The following is a 27,356-nucleotide window of genomic DNA, read 5'->3' as shown; positions in this document are numbered from 1 at the left end:
CCTGGAAATGTAAGATAGCAGGGCCATGAAACATGACAAAATAACACATTTTAATATCAAACAGTCCTGTGTTAGATAGAAAAAATAAATGATTTTGCATTGTAATTCATGCTTTGGTTATGCCCTGGTAACCCCATATCTTAGAGGTGAAAGTTATAAATGAAGACGAGTATTCAGTGACAGTACATGTAACAAGTAGTTCTTATCTCGCTGTGTGAAAAGTGTTGGCTTCTAGCACATGATCACGAGTAAAGATGACAAAAGAACAAGTACGTGCATGTAATTTACACAAATATTATGTTATTACTATGTAATAGTAAGATGGTAAGTTAGCCTGTATTATCCTCATTTTGGACAGAAATGAGAAAGTGTCTTAGTGCAGTTTTAAATTAAACTGATGTTAAGTTAAAAAGTGTTTGAATGATTGATTTATTAAACTTTTATTTTTTAAAATTTTAATATCAGCGTTATTCATATCTTATAAAAGTCCTTTTTATTCGTTTATTTACATTTGTTTTCCATGTTTATCAGTGGCAATTATTTGATATGGTTTTGTTTACATCAGTATTTGTGTGTGCTGAATTGCAGAGTCATCTCTTTATAAACTGATCATGAAACTTATTTTAAAAACAACACTGAGCAACTGGTAAAATAAATGTACTTACTGTGCATATTTTCAGAAAATAGCACTAGTAAAATACTTTATACTAGGTCACACTTGGAATAAAAGTGCTTTATATTAATTGCAACATTATGACTAATCTTTAATAGACAGAATTAACAGAAATTTGAAGTCATATTTGGCCATCTGAACTCGAGTTCAGGAATTGTAATTTAAATACCACTTTTGATATGTGACCACTGGATGCTGTAAAATTCCCATTGAAATACAGTACATGTTAATATTTTCATTTGCCGGTTGTAACAGGCACTGTTTTTGTAGTGGTACAGTAGTCTGCATCTTGAAAAATACTTATGGTCATTGCTGTAAAGGTAATACCATAATCTGCCACAACTAATCCATACACAGGTTTTGAGAGAAGTGTAATTGGTTCTGAATCAAATACATGTGCAGCAGTGAAATATTTTAAATAAAATATTATTTTAAAGAATAAGAATATATAATAATTAAAATTAAACATGTAAAAAGTGAGTTCACTAATTTGTAATACTGAGATGTATTAGTAAAAAAATACTTTACCTTGATGAAACCTTTTTAAATTTGAGAAATGTTCATTGTGGAAAAGGATGCTTGAAATACTATATGAGATAACATTTTGTTTACTTAAAATGGAAGTTAAAAATAATATTTTCATATTTAGTTTGACATAATATAGTTTTTATTTGGTGGCATGGCTGTTGGTTGGTGTTTTACCTGTTTGTTGATAGGTGTTGTGTTTGATTCTTTGCAGGGGAGACTTCTGTATGGATTTAGCGTGGTCCAATTAATTTTCATGCTCAGGATTCACACTGAATTGACACATTAGCCAGGTCTGCTTTTACTTTCACTAATTCACCAGAAGTGTGTGCAACATGTGAGGTAATTTACACCAATCTGCCTTCTTTCCCATAACACAGTACCCTGAAGCACAGGGCTGTTCTGATACTACCTTACAGTCCTGATGAATTATGGGGGTAATTAGTGGAGGAGTCATTCCCACTAGTATGGAAAGGATGGGTCACTTCTGTGTAGTATAAAAGATGAATAACAGATATCCTGCTTTTGCTCATTTTCAACATTTTCAAATGTTCACTGCTTTTTGCTTTCCTCTTTAGTACAGTCTATTAATAGTATATATCTGTTTTATAGTATTATTTAAAATATATTTCTTCTTATCTAATTGTTATGGAGAAAAAAAGGATATGTGTTGGACAAGCACACCAAATATGCATTTGGATCATTGCAGCATTTACAATTGCAGCTTCTTATTGTGACAATGTCTTTCATATGTGTTACTCTGTGTCTTATCACTTGCAGCATAGCATCCCAGGGAGAAAAAAACAGAACATCTGCTTTTTTCACTCCAAACACACATCCTAAGGGCAAAGGGTTATTAGTTCAAACCCAGCTGTGAGATAATATGGGAAAATACTACATGCTTTATCAGTTGTAAGTTTCTGTTGTTGCAGGTAATAGAGTATAACCTTTGTGATAACCTACAGTAAGTAGCACTTGTTTAGCTATTCTGTTGCATAAGGTTTTAAGTATTTTAGTTTCATGGCAGAGAATTATCAAAGAGCAGGAGAAATTAACAAGGATTAATTCATACTAGTTCTAGGAAGTTATTAGCATATTAGTGTTAGCTAAGACTTTTTATGATGAACTGTTTGTGTGTGTATTTTTGTAATTTCATAATCCATTGTTTCATAGATACTTTTTCAGTTTTTTATATTATAAATGTTTATTAGGTTAACCACTAGTGATTGTCTTCAAGGCCACATTCCTGCCCTTTTAGTTTTGTGTTTACTAAATAATCATAAATATCAAGGTTCTCATTTTGTCAAAGAATGTTCCTTTCTGATGAGAATTTGATTTACATAGTCTATTGTTGTTTCTTAACAATTTGGCATATTTATATTTTCCTTATGTGAGTTGTAGACCAGTATATACAGTAGTGTTTCCATGGGCTGAAGTGCTGTGTAACTATCTCGTTATAAAAAGATATAACAAACAAAATGGCATTTTCACAAATTTTCACAATTCAATATTTTGAATCACAAATTCAAAATATTAGCAACACCATTAAATTATGTTTTGGGCCTATGTGAGCAGCAGCAACAGCTTGCATAGAATATTGTGTATTCCACAAATTGTTTGAAATATACTCAACATCAAAACATATCAAACTTTCTACTTTATTTATCCATGTAAAGCCTTATAAAATAAATTCTAGATTATATCATATAACATAAATCTAATCAATGACATTAAAATCAAGATTAATGTAATGTAATTTCATTAATCTAAGGCAACAATTGGATTTATTAAATGTTTTTTTCACCATTTTCATTCATTGATTGTTCATGGCTGGCTGTGAGACCCAGAACTGACTATGTTGTATAAGAACAAAATCACCTCTTTACTGCAAGAGTTGATTGGACACTGGCACTTTAACCAGTTGAGTGCCAAAGCTTGTGAAAATCAAGAAAGAAAGACAGAAAAAAGAACCTGATACTCCCCTTACATGTCGACATATGGGCCCACTTTTAACTTGTGGTACAACAAACAGCAAGCTGAGCTTCAGAAAACCAGTCATCATTCTATTTTACTGACCATGATTCACTTGTCTTTATGCCACTGGTATTGAATGTCTTTGTCACATAAGGGACTTTCTAAATAGTATGTTATCATTTGCTTGAAAGCTTTTCTTTAAATAGAATTGAGTTTAGACTGGAGTTTGTTTTGAGTTTGGGTGTTTGGATAAAGAATTTAATTAAAAAGGATTTCATTGACGCAACATACATGCAAATGTCTGTGGGAAGGGTCTATCACTGGTGGTATTGAAATATGCTAATTACAAAACAGTGTTTTATGGGAAAAGACCAGAAAAAGACATCAAAGTATTTTTTTAAAATAGCCATGGGTCATCACCACAACACCTAGGGTCATACTACCTTACCTTTGCCACAAAAGCATGGAGCATACCTGGTGCTCTTTAAAATTAAAATAGAGCAGTTTGAGGTGGCAGTCAAACTGACTAAAACACACAATCCGAAATTAAGAGGTTGAATACGAAGCCTACTTGAACTCTGGCTCACTGCTTGCTAGCAACACACTGTGTAGCTCTCTTGTGGAGACCGGGGTGGAACCATTGTGAAACGCAAAGAGCGGGGACGAATAATTTACCACAACAATCCCCAGCAGCTCGTGGTTGGTAAACTGGAGTGAGGGAATATTTATCCAACCAACAGGACATTTTGTTGGAAATGTAACAGATGGACAAGCAAAGCGGTAGATTTTATCAAGGTTTCTGCAAAGGGATTGTATACTACTTTGTGTAGTGAAAGACTCAGAGGATGCATTTAAAATGAGTGAGCAGGCTACTTTATTTTATTGTGGTGCAACTAGTGTGGGATGTCAAGGGTGGGGAAGGAGGGGGCCAATTAAAAATATTCACACTGGCTATACGTGAGCCAGCAGGATACCAGCAGGATACCTTGACATTACGCTAAATGCAGCCCATCGATGACAGACCATGACCTGGGAGACCAAGGGACATAACACTTTTCCAAGATTGACACATCTAGCTCCATTTTCACGATCATTTTCACACATCCAGTTCCAGTGCATTAGAAATGCCAGCTTGCAACATTTGATTGCACAGCGCTACATTGATCAGCTCTCACGGCTTGTTGTAGCCCTGATAATAAATTTTGTTGTAGTTAAGACATATAAGATATAAGTACTTTATTGGCTATATACAATTTTTTGTATTAGGAATTTGTCTTTTTTTGCATACCCCAACTTGCTCTTCATGAGACAGACAGACAGGGAGAGAAGCTTGGGGTCAGAGCGCAGGGTCAGCCATTTATACGGCGCCCCTGGAGCAGTTGGGGTTAAGGGCCTTGCTCAGGGACCCAGTGGAGGAGGATTCCTCTGCTGGCCGCAGGATTCAAACCAGCAACCTTCCAGCCACAGGCGCAGATCCTTAGCCACAGAGCGATTGCACAGGTTATAAGTAATACATTTCTTTTGATGGTCATATTTTCATTGTGCTTGTGAGAGCTTTATTCTTTCAACTGTATATTAGTGTTACTGTATATTTCCGAGAAACAGTACGTGCCTCAGAATGGGTTTTTAAGACCCAGTTAGCTGTTTTTATGGCATCATGAGTCTGTTCCCTGATCATTGATGAATGTCAGCAAGGCTGAGAATGTTCTCCTTTCTAAATGATGCACATAAGAAATGTGCTTTTACCCTGAATTCTATTAAGTCGTATTGTAATTCCCTCGGTGCTCTCTCTACAAGGCATGAACAGCATAAGGGATATAAAGTATATTGATTCTTTTTATACTACTGCAAGGTAGGTGTACTGGGAATTTTTATTATTTTGTATTGAATCCTCAAGCTATATCGCTTCTGAGAATGTTCCACTTTTAGAGTAAGCGTTTGCTTACAGTAATGTAAAAATGTATTACTTCCACGAATACTTTATTCTGTTTTTCTTATTTTTTTTGCCTTGCCATTTCTGGCAGTAGTATAGTTATTGTCATCTATGTATTATATTTAGCATTTCAGACATGCAATTTGTTAATTTTGCAAACATATTCATGGACATGTACAATAAGTATGTGTCCACATATAGATCATATATGAAAATAAAGCTAAAATAAGTCGTCATAGCCAACTGGGTGTAGTCTATACTGATACTTCTGACCACCAGTGTATGTGTGAATGCAGTGCGGAAAATCTGTAACCTAGCAACGGTCAAGTAAAGTGTAGTGGGTAGCTGGAAATGGGCGTTTGCAAATGGGACATGAGTGCCATTGCTCTGTTTATCAGGTTCAGTCAATAGATACTGTGAGAGAAAAAAAGTTATTGTTTTTTAATTAATAAAATTATGGCCACATCATTGGTATCAGTAACTGCTCATTTTTGTGTAAGTTATTTTTCAGATGTGTTCTCCGTAATGAAACTGATTAAAATCCTGGCCTCATTATAACCATTATGTTTAAATAATCTTATGTTCAGATTGAATGGCACGTTTTATGATAATCATTTTTCACATTCCTTTGTAATTGCTCACCTTTTTTGCCTTGCATCCTGGAGTATGTGCTTCTGCTCACTGTTGCCCATTTCTGATGATATCCTTCCCTTGGAGTTCCATGCTGATATCACCTAAGACACTGATAGACACTCAGTGGGAAAGAACGTAATACTCCGTAATCTCCCTGAATGTTGTGTATTCTTTCTTGAAGTACTTTTGGTACCTTGGTATCAGCAATTGTACTGGTATCAGAGGGATTTCAGCCGAAGATCTAGCTGTTAAGAAATACTATTCACATGGTGGATGTTTTGCAGTGATAGACATTATCACTTTGACTTCATCTGAAGTATTTCATACTGTACGTACTGTACACTTTGAAAGTTGCTAAAAGCTTCTATGTCTCCGACAGGTTGCTACTGTGTTTTTGCTTCCTATGTCTTCATTAATGTTTATACAGATGTATACATGCTTTGAACAGCATACAGTAACTAGGGAGAAAAAAAGAATGGTCAACCTACACATTATTACATTGTAATGCTATTCCTTTGCCATAACTTCTGTTAAACCAATTACTCGCTACTATACTGTTTCGGATGAGGCGGTTAGTGCCAGCAGCAGTGGATGGCCATACTCCATGTTATGAAGGATCTGGGCAATCTCAAATGAGACTGCTTCATGGCGAGTTTACAGTTGCCTTCCTTCATGGGGAGACACCATGCTGAGTGTTCAGATTCCTGGCATTTCATGCCACTGTCTTCAGAAGAACAACTTCAGAAGCCTGCCCTCTCCATCAGCTTCACTCCTCTGCCAAGCTGGGGATTTCAGGCACATTCAATAAGGCTTGTCTTGCCCCACAGTTATATAGAAAACAGCACAAATATTCTCAAGATGAAAACAATTACTATATTTAGAAATACTATTAATGTGATGACTCTAATAAGCTTAATTTACATCTGTATCAAGAAATTATTGAGAAAGAATATATTTACTTTTTTAATTGTATAGTCTCAAGCTAGCCTTGCATTTTGTCTCATCTAGTGGTATGTTTTGTACCTTCAACCACATTAATACTGTTTAAACTGACCTGCTGGATAACCCTTTTAAACCAGTAATATTGGAAGGTTTTTCTTATAAAAACAGGTACTCTGTTGCAAGTTCAGATGGGCAAAAGGATATTTTAAATAAAGATTGCATGATATTTGTGACAGCTAGATGATTTTAAACATTTGTCACTGATGACTATTAAAGTGCATATGCAATTTAATCTAAATTTTAAAATGATACAATAATGGAACAAAAAGTAAGAAAATGCATTCATTGTTTATGCAGAAGTGATTAAACAGGAGTCTAAGGGAGTTCATTTTTTATATTCTTATCATGTTATCATAAATTTTCCTATTTTTCTTTACAATTAAATTAGTCCTGCACTGTAACTTAGAAAAACACATGATATGTACAAGATTATCAGCTTTAAAATCACAAATGTGACTGTGAGAGTGGAAGTGGCACAGAGCTAAAGTAGTAAAGACAGTAGTAGAGACAGAGCTAAAGTAGTAAAACGTGTGTGTGTACTTAATTAATTGTATTAGTTTAAACATATTGAGGCAAGCAATGATGCTGCAAATTTAGGCTGAGAGTTACTTGTAGCTCCCCAATGTTAATTCACAAGTAAAGAGTAATTTTAAGATCAGTAGCCTGTGCAATGTCTTTTAGCAGGTATACAGGCTTTGCTGTACAGCCTCATTGATCAACTGAATGCAGGAAAGGATTGAATATAGTTCCACTGCTGACCATGAAGAACCTCTAATTGCTAAATATTGTGAGGTCACATTAACATTAACGCTTGTCCTTATTCTGTTTGTATTGGATTTTTTAATATTTGTGTTATGTTATTTATGCTTTGTATTGGGTTACAACAATGACATCCAAACGACAGCTTTACCGTCAATCAATATAATCAAAGGATGGACTCTTGTCCCAAAAGGATGGGGAATAAGGTGAAACCTTACCCCAAATGAGACCCATTAAACTAGTTAACTTGTCTTTGAATAGAGGGATGAACTTGGACAACAATGTGAAAACCAACATGAACACAATAAGCAAACTCCACGTAGAAGGCTCCCCAGCCTGAAATCAAACCTAGGTCCCAAGAGATGTTAGCCAGTAGCAGCAACTGCTGCCACCAGAGGCATGGTACTTCTAGAGTGATTAGAATGGGCCTGGTCTGTAGTACTTGTCAGCGGGTATTCATAATCTTGCTAAATGTATGTGATCATAGTGTAATGATTGAACTTCATTTGTAAACCCGCCTTCACAAATGTCTGTATTTTTCATTTCCATAATGGCATTCAAGCATCTCAGGGACTGGCATCTTGCCTAATAATTGTTGTAAATTGACATGCATGAAGATCTGTGCATGCATGGTCATGCAGTGAACTGCTTGTACATATGGCTGGCTAGTTTACTGACATGTGGAATGAGGACGGCTTTAACCATTTTTGCAACGGCACGTGAGCATGCAATTATGAGGACTGGTGCTGTCAAGATCAGTTGTCAGTATCAATCTAACAGGTTCCAGGGACCAGATAAACAAGCGGCCAGCATTTCATCTTGACATTTCAGTGGCGTTTTTTAATTCCCTGTCATGCAGATGAAAAAACAAACGATAGAAATATGTATACTGGACCATTTTGAACAAGGCCTCCTTCTTCTTACAATGAAGAGAACCAGTTTTTACACACATTAATGTGTGGTGTGTTAAAACAAGCCCAAGTGTGTTTCAGATGCTCTTTGAAGCATGTGATCTCATCCATGGCCAGTATATAAACCTACTGCCAGCTGCAGGATGCAGACAAAAAGCACAAACAAAACCTTGTGTGTCAGGAGAAGAACATTCCACTCTGACTTTGTGAAACTGATTTTTGTTGCCTTTTCTCCTTCATAAACTGTAACGTTTTGTGCGAGCTGATACAGATGTGGAGAGGATGATGTGGGTTGTCCTTAAGACAGCTTCATGCTTTTAATGGCATCATGCATGGAAACAGCTCTTCTGTCTTTTTTCCGTCTCCTAACAGAGAAAACCCTTCATAACCTCTTGTGATGCGAAGAGTGGAAAAGGAGAATGAACAATAAGAAACAAATGTTTTTAAACTGGATCAGGTTTGCAGATGAAAGGGCATGTTGAGGCTTTGCTCAATGTTCTCAGTACTTCGTTCTAAATGTTTGGGCTTTATGATTTTATTGTACCAACAGGAAAATAATTTAATTAACATTTAATTAACAGGGAATTTGCCTAACTATAACCTGGTAATCTTAAGCAAGCATAATAGAAGGGTTATCGTCTTTGTGGACCTTAGCTTATTTAAAATGACATACCTGTATCAATTTACAGTAGACATGGTTTGGAAACAAGATTTTGCTTGAATTGCTTATTAGTCTTGAATGTGTTCTTGCACATAAGTCCACTTTAACAGTGAGAAAGCCAGAATGGAATCTTGATGGCTACACACAGACTTCACTTTGTGCATCTAATTGAAAAGCTCCTTGTGTTCTCGGGGACAATTCACACACAGTCTGACAGAGTGGCTGAGCTTTCTTAGCTGCTCAGATGGCCATGACTCTCTCGCCAATGCAGCATCCTCTGGGGCCCCATTCTGAAACATTGAACCCTTATTAAAATGGATAGTCATTAGTGTTTAATGGAGCCGCTTTAAACCTTACTTTTCTGTCTTCCTCTTATAAACTAGTCTCGCAATTGTATGCAAGGTTATAATTTAGAATAACATACTTTACACTAACATTTTTTCTGCAAAATTGTTGTTTTGATCTTATTACAGTCTAATATATCCTTATATAAAACAATATTAATATAATTTTGCTGTCTCCCATACAACATACAATTCGTGTTATATGCTATTAAAAACATTTTTCTTTATAAATTAGCAACTTAATATGGTAGACTGAACAGTGTGTCAAGAAATCACAGAATTTAATTTATGAATAAAGGTACAATTCATTTTAATTAGTGGTTCCCCATAAGTATCAGTGGAGAATAAAAGAAAATTATGTTAAAAATTGTAAGTTTGAATTTTGTGAATGTAACCGGACACAAATAAGATATTAAGTATAAAAATGTGACTCAGATGTTCCATTATAATGGGATATTTTATTTTGTTTTTTGCTTATTACTTTTCCGTTAACGGTTGCTGTTGTATTTTTATTGAATTTTCTATTAAATTTACTCAAACCTTTCTTTAATTTGGCCTTCTGTGTCAGAACACACTGGATCATGCCTCTACTTTGACTCTTAAGCAGGGCTGGGCGATATGGCTAAAAACATTATCACGACAAAATTTTTCATATCAGTTGATATCGATAATTATCACGATAAATGTCAAATCATTATTTCTTTCAAGTTTAAAGGCAGAGTGAAAGTTGAAGAAACCAGAGAGTTAATTGGTAAATTAAACAACTCTTTATTTTAAGAACACAACAAACACTTGCCAAGCAGCAGAAACATTAAACAAATGTTAGCTGCCCGGTCTGCAATACGCACGCGCACTCGCGCAGTATTTTGTGCGCATGCGCAAAGCATAAACATATATATCGAACATTTATCGAACTTTTGTTAAAGTTATATCGAGGAAAACTATATCGCGATAATTATCGTTATCGAATTATCGCCCAGCTCTACTCTTAAGGTTACATAATGTGCTTTGAATTGCAAACTTTACTTAGCACTTTCCAAAGCCTTACATTTATAAAATATTCAAGGCATGTCAATTTGCATACTACAGTAAATAAATGAAATAGAGTGATTACAAAATACATGGCTTAATGTTGGTTTATTTGGCTCATGGTTTATCTTTTATTTTGGTTTTTTTCTTTAACTGCTGAGATGTTTGTAAAATGATATGTGATACAGCCATTTCTGATTAATATTTACAGGATTGATAGGACTGATTATGTAAGCGATATTCAAATACTTTAGCCCATGTAAACTTGCAACAATATACCTGTTTTTATTTTAGTTTTAAGAAGGACATTCCAATATTACTGGTTTAAAAAAGGCTATGTCTCAGATATTCGCATAACAGTGTTAACTTTCTGTACAGTATGTATGTGTCATGCTACACTGAAATCTGTTCATCGGAAGGTTCTATCACATCTTGTGTCTGTGAGACTGTGACTTCAAGAGTCACAAAGTTCTGTTGCTGAAAATTTTAAATCTAGGCAATAAACCTTTGTATAAAATAATGAAAAGCAGTCTAGGGTCAGGATTTACGTCAGGTCTGTGGCAATTGTATCTATGTAATACAATGAAGAGTACACTATAGTGGAAAATGTGGTTTCATTGTTTGCTTTTATAACTATCTGTATTTGTTGTTCTTACTTGAGTTACTTGTGTTGTGAGCATGTATAGTTGGAGATCTGCATAATATATCACAATTCGTCATTTTAGTTGCAGTGCAAAGCTGGTCATAATAATGAAAGAAATTGGAAAACTTCAAATATATAATTAACAGCAAACATTTATTTTTCATAAACAATCTGAGCCTTCTCTGTGGTTTCTGTGAATAAGCCATGATGTCTGTTATTCATCTTGAGCAACTGTAAGATTGACTACAATGGAGCATGAATGACTTTAGGATATCCATACAAACATTTTGATATATCCATACAAACTAGCTGTAACACCAAAAACGATGTGGCCTTAGAAAGTTTAAAAAAAAGAGCAACAAGAATGAGGCCATATTAGGACAACTTGTCATATTAGGACATTTTTAAGGAGTAAATAACCTGTAAAAAACCTGAGGCCTATATGGAGGAGGTTGAAGGTCAAATCCTGAAAAGAAGAAACACAAAGTGAAACATACTGATTGCATAAGTATTCAGCCCCTAAGTCAGTATTTGGAGGAACTTTTTGGCAGCAATTTTTGCTGTCAGTATGTTTGGATATGTCACTGCCAGCTTTGCACAGTTAAATTATGTAATTTTGCTCATCTTCCTATCACAGATGCTCCAGTTCCAATAAGTGTGTTGGGCATAGTTGATTAGATTTCAACCTAGTTTTTGACTTGTGGGTGATGCAAGCAGGTTTTCATACAGCTTCTGTTTGGAAGGGCAGTCTCTAGGCAGCGTCTGGGTAGTATAATACATGTTATGTTTCTTAATGATGAACTTCACTGTTCTTGAAGGGATAAGTAACCTTCTCCTGACCTGTGCCTCCCTACTGCTTTATCTTTGACTTGTTTCAAACGTTCCTTGATCTTCAAGGTTGATGTGTTGCATCATATCACTATTTAAGTGTCTTGAAATTCAATATCTATCTACAGATACAGATGTGTTTATTCTGGAGTCAAGTTAAACCTCTTTGATTACACACAGACAGAGATCATTACACTGAGAAGGTGACTTTCAGACTATTCTTTTGCACCTTAACTGTCTTAGGGTTGCCCTAGCAAAGGGATTGAATACTTATACATCTGACAATCTTCTAATTTTCTTAAAAATCTAATTTACAGTACAGTATACAGTATGTCCACTGTCTGCAGTTTTAGATTTATTACTTTCTAGTTGATTGTGCATATTCTAAATATAGTCCTGTTTCGTAGGATACAATTAGGCACCCTAGTCAGGTGGTCACGGCACAAACTCTGGGGTCTTTCAAGAAATTGCTTTTGATTAATGTAGATATTGCACTACCAAATAAGCAAGATAGGCTAAATGGCTTTCTCTTGTTTGCAACCTTCCTTATGTCTTTACCTTCAGTAAATGAAATGCATGCTTGTGGACAGCTCATTTCTTGCTGTTGCTGTCTGCTCTCTACTAAAGTTACACAACTTTGGCAGTTTGCCCTGAACCTTTTCACCTCTGCATTACATTCCTGAAAAGGTTGATGCTAATAATAAGACAGCTACACTTGATAGTGGTAAATAAACAGCTTCTGTGACCTGCTGTTTTGAATGTTACGTGTAGAATAAGTTCAGTGTGCCATTTCTGCTTTTAATAAATTAATGATAGTTTTGGATATTAAATATTGAAATACAACTACACTCTGTATGTGCCTTAAACATCTCTAGAAACTAGATGGAAGCAATTGCAAATTTTGAAGTATACACTTTTGCACAGTAATTGTCATGTAGAAAAATGTATGTGAACATGTTTTTAATCTTCAAAAATACATATTCTGTGACATAAATAATTGTAGCAGATCCTCCTCTAAGGTAGTGTGTACCTGGAGGAGGTTTACAGTATATACATAAACCGTAATCTATATACATAAACCGTAATCTGTCTAATATATGTGAAATAGTTATTCATCTGAGGATGAATCAACGTCCCTTGATCCATCTCTTTCCTCCCTGGTCTGGTCCTTAACCTTAGCTGTCCCACTTCCATGTGTCAGATCCTATTTTTTTTGTAATGTGCAGAACCCACTTGGCACAGGGATCGAGTCTCAAACCATAGAGTATTGTATCTTGACATAGATTATTGTATCTTGTATCTTGTATCTTGGTGCAGCTAATTATTGGGTACTATCCGATTTTCAGTCTGTCAGTATAACCATTGTGTCTGTCTCACCTGAGACTTTACCGATCTAACTCCCTGGCTGTAGACACTTCCTGTCCCAGGAAGGCTGGTAACGCCGATTTCTCTAACAACCGCGTGCTCTGATTTACTGTATGTTTAGTGATATCGAGTCTTTGGAGTGTTTATGCACAGGTCTGAGCTCAGCACCCCAGACCCCTCTGCTCTGCTCTGCATCTTAGTGTGAATTTCTTTTGATGGTTGGGAACGATGTGAAAACATACTATATATAGCTAGAAATGTGCATCGTTAACAGACTCTTGGGAGTTTAGTAATAGTTTTGTTTCCTCTGATTGTCATGGTCTGTCATGTCATTGAATTCTCAAGGAGACTGATAAATTAATTAATACTAATTCAGCACTCTGTTGTTCACAAAATGCAGGCCAGCCTTTCTCAAAATTCTCTGATGTTCTTCACAGGAGTATGTCTTCTCAGAAGAGTAAGTATAGGTTTATTCCATGCTGAAAAGAGAAGGAAAAAAACAACGTTTCGGCTGTGGAACCTTCTTCGGACCTGGACCCGAAGAATGCTCCATAGCCGAAACGTTGTTTCTTTTCTTCTCTTTTCAGCGTGGAGTAAACCTTTACTTGTTCCTTTGCAGTCTACGCATGCTGACGCAGCTACCTGCTTGAACTTCTCTGAAGAGTGCCTGCTGGCAGGCCCAACTTTGACTGGTTGGAACAACTCACTTTGGTTGTATGTAACTCTTTGAAAACTGTATTGAAATTATATTAATTATTAAACAAGGCTTACCTCAGCATCATCAAAAGAAATAATTCAGCCACTCTTTTACCTGAAAAAAAACTTTTCAATACTCATATATCCAAGAGGGGAGATTAAATTCTCATGAGAGGTGGTTATATGAACATTAAACTTCTAAGGAGGGAGGCTTTCAGGATCTTTTATCATATAATATATCAGATATATATATCAATATTTGAACACTTTGGAGAATGAACATTTAACTAGACCTTTTTATCAACAGAAGCAAAATAATGACAAGATAAATCTGAAACATTAGTTTAAAATTATTTTTAGAGATAAATGGTAAATTTGTGATATTAAAAAAGTCACATTTTTACTATTTATTGAGTTCTGTTAAGTGAATCTTTTGATACATGGGTAACTGTTAATCATATTTATTAGACTATTTTATTAGAACAAGAGCGTTCTCATGGAATGCCTCATCAATTAAGAACATTTTACCTACTGTATGTAAGATCTTTGTTTCTGTCTAGTCGGAAATACTAATACTGTCCTAATGAAGACTTGTGTTTGCTGAAATGTTGATAGGGATAAATAACATGTTTTATAGTAGAGAGTGTGTGTGCCTAGTACATTCTGCAATTTTATTGATTCTTTTACCTCTATAATCTTTGACTGTGGGTTTTATTTTTCCTTTAATCAAGTTCTTGAAAACAGTTGTTTTTCTGCTAGCATATTTCATGTGGTCCTCACCCCAACAAATCACAGTAATCTATCATATTACAAACCAGAATAATGCTTGGTATATTTAATTTCAAAATGCCAGTTAAATAAAGCGTTTTTATCATTTCAAAACTTGGAAGATGATGTAAATTTAATCTACTCGTAACTAAATAAAAGCTGAATTAGTGTGTCTATCCTTAAGTACAGTACTTAGAATTTTTATATGAATAGTTCTCAGCCTCATTTTTTTATTTATTGTTTAAAATCTTTAATCGCCAGTTGTTCATTACCTCAGGGTGTTCGTTCAATCCTTTTACTGCACAGAGAGACTGAGTGCTTGCTCTCCTGCCAGCATTATCCCTTTAGGAATCCTTCAGCATCGAATGTGCTGAGAGCTCAATACTGCCACACAGGAAAGTTGCAGAAGCTGTGTGTCACTCACTGATGTTGCTGCAAACTTGCACATTGATCCAGGTGGGAGGCCCCCAACATAATTTTACAACAACATAATCGTACTGTCACAGCTCAGGGTGGAGGGGGGGACAGAAAGGACAAGTAGGCAAAGATGATCAAATGGGGATTTCTGGTGGTTTATTCATGATAAATCATTAGAGGCTTGCTGTAATATTTATTTTAGGAAATTGTGGAATCCTCAGCCTAAAAATATTCTCTCCTATTTAATGAAGCATTTTTAGAGTAGGGAGATAGATTCCAGTTCAATCTGGGGATCCGTGTTTTAGGACAGGAGATTTAGTGCTGGCTTGTATTCTTTTACAGTATATAGGACTGTAGAACATAGGCCTCCGAGCCGAATAGTTTTGTACATAGTGTAACTGGTATATGTGTTTTTGTTTAGTATTATGTGTTGTCGAGTCATTTTAATGTTTATCGTGTTAATAATTTATGTGTGTATCCAGAATTGTAACTCTGCTTTATTACGCTTTTGCCACAGCAGTGTTAGAAAATAAGGAACTCATGTGTCTCAACTTTACCTACTGCTCTTGATTATTTTATTTTTCTACTCCCCCTATTTTGTAACAATACTTAGGCTTATTACCCGTAAATAAATCTGTATTATAGCATTTTTAAACTCATTGCCACATATATTGCAATTAAATAAAATATATAAATTTTATATAAAAATATAAAACAATTGCAAAAAGCCATACTAAAAAATATTTTCTGTCAACATAGATTAAAAACATTAAATGAGTCCCTGATTTCATTTTGGGATGGCATTCTCTGAGCTAGGCATATAACAAAAGGCCCATAATATCTTTCCTTATCAAGGTGAACAGCAGGGACACATAATAAACCAGAATCAGCTGAGAAAAGGTCAAGTAGAAGGGAGTAATCTGATAAGTTATCAACTGAGGATGTATACCTTGTAGAATCTTAAAGGAAAATATGGAAGAAATTGCAGGTAACAATAAACTTCATTTTTTTATATTTTATTTTGAAAGATGCTGATTAATTTCAGATTAAGTATAAGCAATGAGATTTAATGTACTGTAAGTCACCACCTTACTGTGCATCATTATCAGCAGTATATTCATGATTAAATGTAATACTTTCATTTAAATAAGGAGTGGTGGCTATAACATAGTAAAACACACACAACAATATAAATAAACATTTATGTAAAACATAATAACAGTAATTAGTAGGATGCTTCATATATCTTGATACCTTAAATATTTGTAAAAACCATAACTGAAGTCAAACCTAAAGGATCACACACTACATACATGTACAGAATAATAGTCTCCTGTGCTATTTTTATCCATAAACAAATAACTACAGTATTTGGGGTCTCACACTTGCTGATCATAGCAGGAATTTAGCATATGACCTCTCCGCCCTGTTTGAAGTAAAGTGGTAGAATGGGGTAGGAGGATATAGCTCCAGTGATTAGGGGCCTAGGTTTTATAAAGCCTTGAGGAAAACACCAGATGTCCATGAGTCAAAAAGCCGCATCTTTAAAAGGCAGGATAATTGACCCTCCCACTGATGGACAAAAGCAACGTACTGCTTTGTGATTTTTTTTTTGTCTCAAGAGTACAATATACTGTATATGCAATATATTTTAACTAGTTTCTGCACATGTAGAAGCTAACTCTAAATTCAGTTTCAGCCATAAGAAATTTGATTTATTCATCTCTTACTGGAATGTTACTCAGTAGAAACCCAGTTGTGTTTTGTGTATACAGAATCATTGATCTTTTCCTTCTTTGGTGAAACACAGCTTCCAGGAAAAGGACACTGCCTACACAAAAGCTGGCAGCCACTCTGTCAGTTTACTCTTTATTACGCTTAGCCTATGTGGAGAGCTGCCAATGACAGTATGTGAATGTGCAGCAACATGAATAATTAAATTAATACTTTGTATGCCATCATTCACCATTGGAACCTTCCATATCTATTACTTTTGATAGAAACAAACTTTGTTCTTTCTTTTGTTTTCATTTATCTTTTTGAATTGGAATAATTATTGTCCAGGAAAAATTATTTTTCAGGAAAAATTGAAAGGCAAGAGTGGTGTATATATTCCCTAGTAAACTGTTTGTCTAAAATGGATATATGTGCGGACATAGTTAAAGGCCGAGATTAGATAAGGTGAAGCTGAGGTCTCATTCTAAAACATTCAGCATAATATATTGGTTCTTTGTAGTGTTTAGAGAAAAGGTGTTGGAAAAGGAGGCAGATAGTTTTGACAGAGCTGTAATACATGTACTTTGGTATCACTCATACCTACATATAAAGATTTTAGGGTATTATATGAGTATGTACAGACACTGTTGGCATGTTTGTCTATCAGCCACTAGATGTTCTAGTTCAGTATTTGCCACCATGAAACTACTACATGAATGTAGGCATCAAATTGCTGTGTCCATGTAAAATATAATTATGTTTTTAATGTGGAGGTATTCATTGTATGTGTGTTCTGTTAGATCTGTGGGCGAGTAGATAGTACTGGCACAACAATAGCTGATTCTATACGATACCATAATACAAAACAATTATTATTATATGTGGTCAAAACTGTCTAGATCTGTACCCAACCATACCTTTTCCTGTTATTAATGTATTTTTGAGCATGCTAACCCATACCCCCACACAGATATTTGTATACAACAACACTGTAGGCACTGTAGTTATTCTTAAACAAATTAATTCCTGTGCAGGCTGCCATGTTTATTCTGAGCTGCGGGTATTATAAAAAGATTAAATTCAGCTACTTCATGCATAAAAATATCTTGCCTATGAGTCTGTGTAATTTCATACACCAGGTGGCCTGTAAAGCAGCACACATCAATAAAGCAGGACTCTGAAGCCAAAAGGCACATTGGGCCCCAAGTACAGTATGTAATAGAGGAGAAAAAATCCCCTGGTGCCCTGCTGGGTTTGCTAAATGAGGGTTAGGAAGTGACTAACTTGCATCCCAACTGCTACACCCACCCCAGAGGTGGGGCAGCAGTTTGGAGTAGCAGGGAAGGTTAGTGGCTCAGTTCCCAGGAGGGAATGGGATGATTTTGCTAATGTACCCTTGAGCAAGGTGCTTCAGTCAGGTTGCTCCGGCAGCTGCCCTCTTCTATAAATGGTTGCCGTCTAGGCCACGATTGTAAATGAGGATTTGTTCTCAGTTTTAACTTTTCTGTTCAAGTAAAGTATACAATTGGGTGAAATTTTTTAAAAAGCAGTTTCCTGTGAATTTCAGTTGCAATTGCATATGAATGATGTACTGCGTTGTTGTGTTGCTGTTGCAGGCCCGTAGGAAGGAGGTGTTTATCCAGGAGCGCTATGGGCGGTTCAGCCTCACCGACCCTTTCCAGGCTCTGCAGCGTGACTATGAGTCTGGGGGAGGAGAGAAGGAGAAGAGGGCCATGTCTACCAACCCCCTCTCCATCCTGGAGGCTGTCATGACCCACTGCCGGAAGATGCAGGAGAAAATGGCCACACAGCTGGCAGCTGCTGAAACCAGACAGAAGAAGGTATAGCTGCTCCAGAATCACAGTACTTGTATACAAGCAGTTGCCCCATGGAGATGATAAAAACTATTTCTCTCTCTTGTTGCCATGTAACAAGGACTGGATAACACTAGAACCACTAATTCTAGAGGTTCTCTAGGTAACACTTTAGATTCAGTAGTAAAGATTTAATATATTTTCTATTACTGATAAATGGACTACAAATTGAGATGCTGTAGAATGCTATTAAATCATTAAATTATGTGCATAGCACAATATCATTCATATTAGTCTGAAATAATAGATAACCTAACCCCAATCCTAAACTTGATCTTTACCTTAACTTAACCTCATCAATAGTTTATTAGTATTTATTAGAACCTCAAATTAAAGTAAACCAATTTTAGTAGAATATACAGTCATACCCCGGTATTCGAACCTAAATCGTTCCTGATAATCCTTTTTGAAGGCGGGAAATCGTAAATCGAAAAATAAAAATTCTATTATTTCTTATGGGGAAAATTCTACTCCATTCCGAGCCGAAGACAGGTTCACTCAAAAACCACCCTAAACATATAATACCATACAGACCATTATAGCAATCTGAGTGAACAATGCAGTTCTACTCAAATAAGCCAACTATAACTGTAAAATAATTATATCATATTTGCGTTTTTCATTCTTTCGAAATAGATCACTATCCGAGTGATCGGCTAGAACAATGTGCGTACTGTTGTTGACTATTACACTAAAGAATCTTTTTCTTTTCCTTAATGACCCCATAATGAACAGCAACTACAAGACAAACACAAAAAACACTTTGAAAATGAGAGCACAAGCTATAGCTGTGGTCGTAAACAAAGCACTGCTGCTTCTTGGCGTCCGAAACTATGATGCCTTGAGCACATGCAGAAACAGACAGCTGTTCGGTGGCACTGAAGTCAGATTTTCACAGAAGTTTCTCTTCTTTCGAACTTTGTTCTTAAAGCGAATTACTAGGTACAAATTCTTCAAGTTCGGATAAGCGAAAAATTCATATATCAAATGTTCTTATACCAGGGTATGAGTGTATATTAAAACTTTACTCATACAACTTTGTCTAAAGGGTGAGTAAAAGACTTTATTAAGTAACGCATCTTTACTGAGATGTCTCTGTCAGTGTCTTAATGTCTGTCTTCTTTTTTTCTTTTACCTATGGTGATATGCTCATTGTCATTGTCTATTCAGTGGTATGCTTATTTTAAACTGCATATTTCATATTAACTTATTATTTCAAACTGATTATATTTCCTAATTAGCCGATTGAGGATATGAACATCTCAGCTCTGCATTTTTCGTATGATAGGTTAACTATTTGTTTTATACCAGGTCATATTTAAATTATATCCTATATACACCAGTGTATAATATGTGAAGCATTACCCTTAAAGGAAAATTAAGATTTGAAGGCAAAGAATGCACATTGTGAGGGACTTTGGAAGCTCCTTTCTGAAGGTTGTTGTAATATATTCAAAAATGCAGTGCCTATAGAAAGTCTACACACCCTTTCCAAAGTAACCCATTTTGTGACCTAAAGCCTGAAATCAAGCCACATTAGATCAGAATTTATTTTAGCCTTATTTACATGTTGTAACACACAGGTCTCCAAGTGAAAAACAAATGCTCAAGCATTCCAAAAAGTAATTACAAATGAATCCTAAGAAATGAGTTTGATAAGTGTACGCACCCATGAGGTAGTACTTGGTATTCAACTGAACACAATTCTGTTTGGATAGGCTTATCCTATCCAAACAGAAACCTATTTTTTACCTAGATTATACCTAGATTGTGTCTTGATTTCAAGGTGTTAGGCCTCAAAATATGTTAATTTGGAAAGAGTGCATAGACTTTCTGTAGGCACTATAGTTGACTGCAAGGAAATATGCAGAAGGAAAAACAAGTCTAGTAAACTCTTGATGTACACTTTGAAATATAAACACTTCAATTGAATACTTGCTTAAAGATGATGCCAGCATGTCAAATGAGGGAAATAAAAGCCTAGATACTGTGAGTACAGTAAGTGTAGCTCTTTTCTGAAGTTGAAGTTCTCAGTTCCATGTATGGCTCCCGACTGGTGCAATTGCAGACCAGATCATGAAATTAGGAAATGGACTCAGGTATTCTAGCAGTTAAAGTTTCTTGTAAAGTACAATACTTTGAGTCAAATTGACTGAAAACTCGCGAACTGAACGGTATTACCAGAGCTCCGTTGATAACATTAAACTAAATTAACTGTGGTTTGGTTAAATTATTTTAAGTATAAAAATGTATGTTCAAATTACATATTAGTTCTTTATAGGTATAAAGTAAAAAACTGAAAAAAAAAACAGAATTGGTTAATTTCTAGAATGGAAAGTCAGGAGCCACAATCACGTACATGCTACTACTATACTTCTACCTCTTAAACATTAGATTAAATAGATGAAAGGATTGAATCTATTTTCAGATGCAAAAGACTATAACAATGATTACAGTTTACTGCCATAATTAGTATTTTATCTCTTTGTGCTCTAGAGTGCCTTATGTTCTCAGAATTTAAGCTTTGAGTAGAAGAGCTTCTTGAGTATTTCAGGGGTGCTTACAGATCTGTGATAGGCAGCTACAGGTATGTCCTCCCATAATACAAGGAGCAGGCCCCTCTTGCCCCTGTGAGAGAGAACAATTGAATGACCTCATTACAGCTTGTGGCTTTGCCAAGGTGATGGAGACTGTGTGCTAATCTTAGGTAGAAGAGAATTCTTCCCTTAATGTTCCTGAAAACAATGAACCAAATGATTGAATTCCTGTAGCTGTAAAAATTAGCACAGTCCTCTGGTTGTTATAGTGATGCTTTTCAAAAAGTAAGTGGTTGTCTTGGTGACTACTCAGCAAACTAAACCTCTCAACAGTTTAAACCTGCATGCAATTGGTCATACATGACTAAGTCAGAACCTTAATTAATGCCGGTGATTTTATCTCACATGCAGGAGACGGCACAGTACAGAACCCTTATTGGTTCTGTACTTTTACAGTGTGGGGTCTTAGTAGTCACAATCCATTTTAATCCAGCTGCACAACAGTGTCTGTCTTCATTTTGTCTTCAAAAGATGCTGCAAGTTTATATTGTTCACTGTGATTTACAATATTTACACATACACATGTACTGTACTGTGACAATATAGGAAATGAAATATTATCCGTGGAAGTTATTGAATGTTGCCCACTTAGTTAAGGAGATAATGAGAGGGTTCTTGAATTGTATGACAGCTAAAAGCACAAGCAAGATTTTGTATTAACTTACTCATCCACTTTCTTATCCTGTAATAAATTTAGTGTGGCAAAGGGAATTTATACATGAGAAGGTGTTAAGATGAGATTCTGATAGATTCTTCTTGTCTTTCATCTGCTTTTTTCACTGATTGTTTACTTTATACGAATTATGCTTTGGCCTGTACAGTATATACAGGCTTAATCTGCAAAGGCTATGAAGCACTTTATAAATGACCCTTCAAGGTTTATTGTTATTTTATATCTCAAGAGATCTGCCACCACAGCCATTCAGTGTGTAGATAAGGCCAATTTAAGGAGAAAGTATTTTGTCTGAGAAATACCAATAACCTTCCTGGACAAAAGAGTTAGTGGTACACTTTATATCTTAGCAAATCAAAAAGCCCCTTCATGTTCTAGCTCCATTTCTTATACTGTGTGAGTATTAACAGTCAACTTGCAGTGACACAGATGGCACAAGATAATAAAATGAGTCAGTTAGGGTACAACATCCCCTGCGCTTTTAACAGCCTACCTTTAGCAACTTCTCTTACAACCACAAGCTACTGCAAGTGGTTGGAGGCTGCGATATTTCTGTGTTTGGCTGACATTACCTTTTTATTTGTTTCTACTGTAGGCCTAAACAAATGGCCTAATACTTCTGTGAGTCATGATTTTTTATTTAGTCCTTCAGGCCAGTTCACTGTGTTCTGTCGTTAGCCCCTTAGCAAAGGCTCTAGTGTGTTGAACTCAGGTTTAACATATCGCTCTTTGCCAGTGCTCTTCAGAAGTGCCATAGTCCAGCCAATTTCATTGGTCTCTTTCAACAATTAACCGCTTTAGTCCTGCAAAATTATTAGATTGTTTCATTTTAACTAATGCTAATCACGATCACGTAAATCATTATTAATATATAAATTGGAAGACCAGTAGACAGAAACCTGAAACCCTCAAGGACCACACTTGAGGAGCACAGTTGGACTGCTTGGGGGCAGTCAGCTCATGCTACTGTAACTAACCCGAAAAATTACTAAAGCACTTCTAGCTTTAACGGCAATATTACTCTGTTTATTCTACATTAGTTATTAGTAATTTTATGTACTGTATCTTCATACTCTTATTTTTAAAAGCTCTATTACTTGTCAATGTTCCAACATCCATGTTTTTATTAAGTTTATTTGAAAACGTTTTAGGATGCTGTAGGACAGGTTTCTTTCAGCCCTTTAATGCTATGATTAAAACATTTTATTATTTAAACCTGCCTGCAAATATTGAAAGTGTTTTTTCTCTGTTGAAATGTTTACCGTTCACCCTTTTTAATTGTTCATATAATTTTCTGTTTGCTCCTACAGAATATAGAATGATAGCTTGATGCTCCAAATGTAGTTGCTTCAGGTGAAAAATCAAAATAAGTAAATTTATTGTCTGTATGAAACTTGAGATTATGCCAATTATTTTTCTTTTATTTGGATTGCTCTATTTTTGACATACCTATTTGCAGGTATAGATGTCTGCCACTACTCACTTGTACTATTAAGGAACTGTTGTTTACAAATACCTTCTTGAAATCTGTTTTACTTGGTAACACTGTTTATTGTTTGAAAATGGAGACATCACAAAATCTTTTTGGGGATTAATTTACTGTTTTAGTTACCAATGTCAACTTTGTGATTAGATGTAAAGTATGGCGATTATGTAACCAAATTAATGACGTGCTGTATTTGGAATAAAGAGTGACCAGGCTTAGGCAGTCAAATGTAGTGTATTTGAAAAATGAAGCATTTTACTCATTTTTATATTCTGTGTTTGCCAAGTGTTGGAGCTGTAAATCATCTGTAGTATTTTTTATTTGTTAACATCCCACTCACCCTTGCATTTTCTCTTTGAAACCCTTGAAACATTCAAGAAATCTAGTAAAATCAGGTCTTCTGTATTGTTTTTTGTGTAAAATTGTTTTTGTGTATAGTGGTTATTCTGTTCCATATACATTATCTCTGTTTCATTTTGAGGTATTCACTATTCTCTAAAGATAGAAGTAATATGGCAGAATGTGGAAGAGATCTCAGTTCAGCCTCATAAAAAGGAGAGAACAAATATGTTAGAAAACAGGCAGTTGGAAAGCTCCATTTTAAATTGGAACCCAGATCGTTCATTGTGATTTGCATGGATTCCTCTGCATATTGCTGCAATTATTGTGTTTCCAAAATGTATTTCTGTTTTCTATTTTGGACATAACATTGATTTTTGTTCATTGTGCATGACTACAGGTAGTGGACAAAGCAAATGGACACCAATGTAGCATCATTCAATAGGGTATTGGATTAACACATACTGTACGTGCAGTACAGCCTGTACGTGCTTTTGGCAGTGCAGGGAGTCTACCAGCACCTGAAAGTCTGCAAGAGGAAAAATGCAAGAATCACGTCACTCAATTCATGTCTGCTTGATGGAGGTGGAAAAAACCATCTAAAGTATCGTTTCAGAATATCCTATAAATTCACAGTTGGGTTCAGATCTGGTGACTGTGAAGGTCATGACAAATGTAGAGCATCAGAGTCATGCTTGTCAAACCATTGGGTGACCACATGCTCTGTGGATCAGGGCATTGTCACCCTGTAAATCATCTCTCCATGCAGGAAAGAAATGCCACATGGGGTGAAGATGACCTCTTAGTACCATTAAGCAGTAATTAGAATTGACCTTGACTTCTAAATGAATGAAACCACCCAGACCATGCCAGGACAAATGCACCCCTCAACATTACGGAACCACCTGATCCCTTTACTGTTGGAACCGAGCACTCATGGCTTAGTTACTTAGTTACTTAAGTGTACTCTGTGGACTTTTGTGTGTAACTGACTACTCATGCCCCAGATTGAAATTTTCTGTCATTATTATTGTCCACTACCTGTATCTACACACCTGTATTTTTAACTTGCCAAAACCTGTCATTATTTCTAGAGTGTTTTTCTTTATTGATTTGTTTGTTTGATTTTCAGCTGGAGTTGGAGAAATCTCAACTGCAGAGCCTTGAGCAGGAGCATAAGAAGTTGTCTGCCCAGCTGAAGGATGAGCGGGAGAAGAACAAGCACATTGTCATGATGCTGGTGAAAGAATGCAAGCAACTGGCAGCCAAGGTTGTTGAGGAGAGCCAAAAATTTGAAGAACTGACCGCCAAACTGGAACAGGAAACCAAGACAACAGGGAGGCTTGAGGAGGAGTTAGCTGCCGAAAGACAGAAAGGTCAGCAGATGGAGGCAAAAATGGAGAAGCAGCTCTCAGAGTTTGACACAGAGCGCGAGCAACTGAGGGCCAAGTTGAGTCGTGAGGAAGTACGGGCTGCAGACTTGAAACTTGAAAGTGACAACCTGAAGAAACAAGTAGATCAGCTCAGAACTGAAAAAGAAAGCCAACAGACTGTCCCGTCAAGCATAGGAATTAAAATAAGGTCTTCTGTGTCTGTTTCTGTTGGAACAGACCTGGTTAATATGCGGACAACCTCCTGCCAAACAGACCTGCCACTTTCTGCAGAACACAGTGTTGATGGACTGAAGAAGTCTCCGTTAACGATACCTGTGAAACCTTCTGTGGCAAACTACTCTAGTGTTGGAATCCCCAAAGCTGTCAATACCAGATCGGCTAGTGAGCGGGGAATTTCCCTTAGCAATTCAGTTCTTCCTGTCGTGACACAGACTGAAAATGGGCCCTCAGGGGGGGACCCACAACCCCCACCCGGAGTAGCCTCCCCCAGTTTTGTCCCGGCACCTCCTGTGCACAGTTTACATTCACCTGGAACTGCTTCCACTTTGCCAACAAGTGTTAGTCCCAGAGTGCAAGCTGCCCGGTACAAGTTCCAGTCTTCTCCTACTGAGCATGACCAAAATGGAATGACCACTCAGAGCCCCCCATCCAGAGATGTGTCGCCCACAAACCGAGATAACTTTGCTGCGAAGCAACAAGCCCGACACACGGTCACGCAGGTCCTTTCAAGGTTTACAAGTCCACAAGCTGCCAACACTTTAAGACCGGGCTTACCTCATTCCACATCTGAAGGAGGACCTTTCTCTAGTCGGATAGGCCACCCACAAATTGGTCTAAAGTCGCCAACTGTCACGAGGATTGACCGAGGGAATCCACCGCCTATACCTCCTAAGAAGCCTGGCCTCTCACAAACCCCTTCCCCTCCGCACCCTCCAATAAAAATAGTGGGTGATGGGAGCAGGTCCCCTGGCACGGGGCTAGGTGTTCCCTCCAAACCTGTGCCCCCTCCTTCCAGTTCACCTCAAGGGATCCGGCTAATAAATGAAGATGTTCTCTCCAAACCCACTACGCCTCAGCTGCCACCCAAACCAGCCCTTGATATTTCGGGGACGGGTGGCGCTTGCCCTGTCCCAGCCTTGGCCACATCTCAGGTGGGTGCCTGCCCATCCATCTCAAGGGGCTTGCACCAGTTAGCATGTACCGAGTGTCCCCCTGTCATCCCCACCTCCGCCACCACCATTGCCTGTAGTTCCTCCATAAATCCTGTTAGTGCTTCATCCCGTAGACCCTGTGACACAGACAGCCCACTGGCAACAGCCTCAGGTAAAGGTACTGAAAACATTCTGTCGCACTGGAACCTGAAAGGGCAATAGTGTTTCTCCTCTGTCAGGTCCTTTGTGACTCTATATTACTTTCTGTCTTCTCACTCTGATTGTGAAAAGTCTGCAACCAAAGATATCGACAGGTGTCTCTATGATGTGCGCCTGTTATAGTTCTGTCCTGTAGATGATTATTACATAGTTTTCTGGCAATCATATTAACAAACAAAGCTTAACAGATGCAATGGATAACATTGCTTTTGGAAGGTGAAAAAAGTCCCCAATCACTGCCTACCACATTTGGTGCAATTGTAGTTAAGATAGCTCCTGTTAAAATATAATAAAAGGCAAACTTTGGTTGCTCTGAAGATGATTAATTTGATCATTTTGGGATGGCTTAAAAATTCCTTCTCTATGTACTCTTTCCCTTTCATTCCTCTTTGGGAACCTTTATTCTTCTGCTTCTGTAAAATCCCATTCTGTCACGTAAGCAATACCGGGTATAAACAAGTGATTTTAGTTGCTATTAATGTGTTTATAAAAATACAGTCTTGGTATTGCTTATATAGCAGCTCATAGACGACAGGTCATGAGTGCTTATCAAACAGTGAAAGGATGGGTTAAGATTTCTATGAGTAACAGACTACACTCTGAAGCTGATGCCAGAAGCTGTTCTTCTCTTTTGTCTTTTCCCGTTGCATGGTGTGCAAACGCGATGGCTTCCTTGTGCTCACTAACCTCTTGTACTTGTGTTTGAATCTGCTCTGTGCTGCTGTGTACAGTACTGTGTTGCTGCT

At 36.6% G+C, this 27,356-nt stretch overlaps 1 protein-coding gene across 3 annotated transcripts in view; it reads left to right on the top strand.

Annotated features, from left to right (window-relative positions):
• cttnbp2 (cortactin binding protein 2) overlaps positions 1–27,356 on the top strand; it is an 83,136-nt gene that overhangs the window by 21,915 nt on the left and 33,865 nt on the right. For 2 of the 3 annotated variants that reach the window (XR_015941206.1, XM_088645457.1), the window contains exons 3-4: positions 18,494–18,718; positions 24,979–26,569. Coding sequence is in view for 2 of the 3 variants with exons in the window: in XM_088645457.1 (XP_088501583.1) it covers positions 18,494–18,718; positions 24,979–26,569 (1,816 nt within the window). In the remaining variant the exon portion in view is untranslated. The remainder of the gene's footprint in view (positions 1–18,493; positions 18,719–24,978; positions 26,570–27,356) is intronic. The other variant, XM_088645458.1, reaches the window with a different exon arrangement.

This window comes from Lepisosteus platostomus, chromosome 9, assembly GCF_059453375.1.
Source record: "Lepisosteus platostomus isolate fLepPlt1 chromosome 9, fLepPlt1.hap1, whole genome shotgun sequence".
Taxonomy (NCBI): domain Eukaryota; kingdom Metazoa; phylum Chordata; class Actinopteri; order Semionotiformes; family Lepisosteidae; genus Lepisosteus; species Lepisosteus platostomus.
Note: the sequence above shows the minus strand (reverse complement) of the source record. Positions and strands in the feature narration are given on the sequence as shown.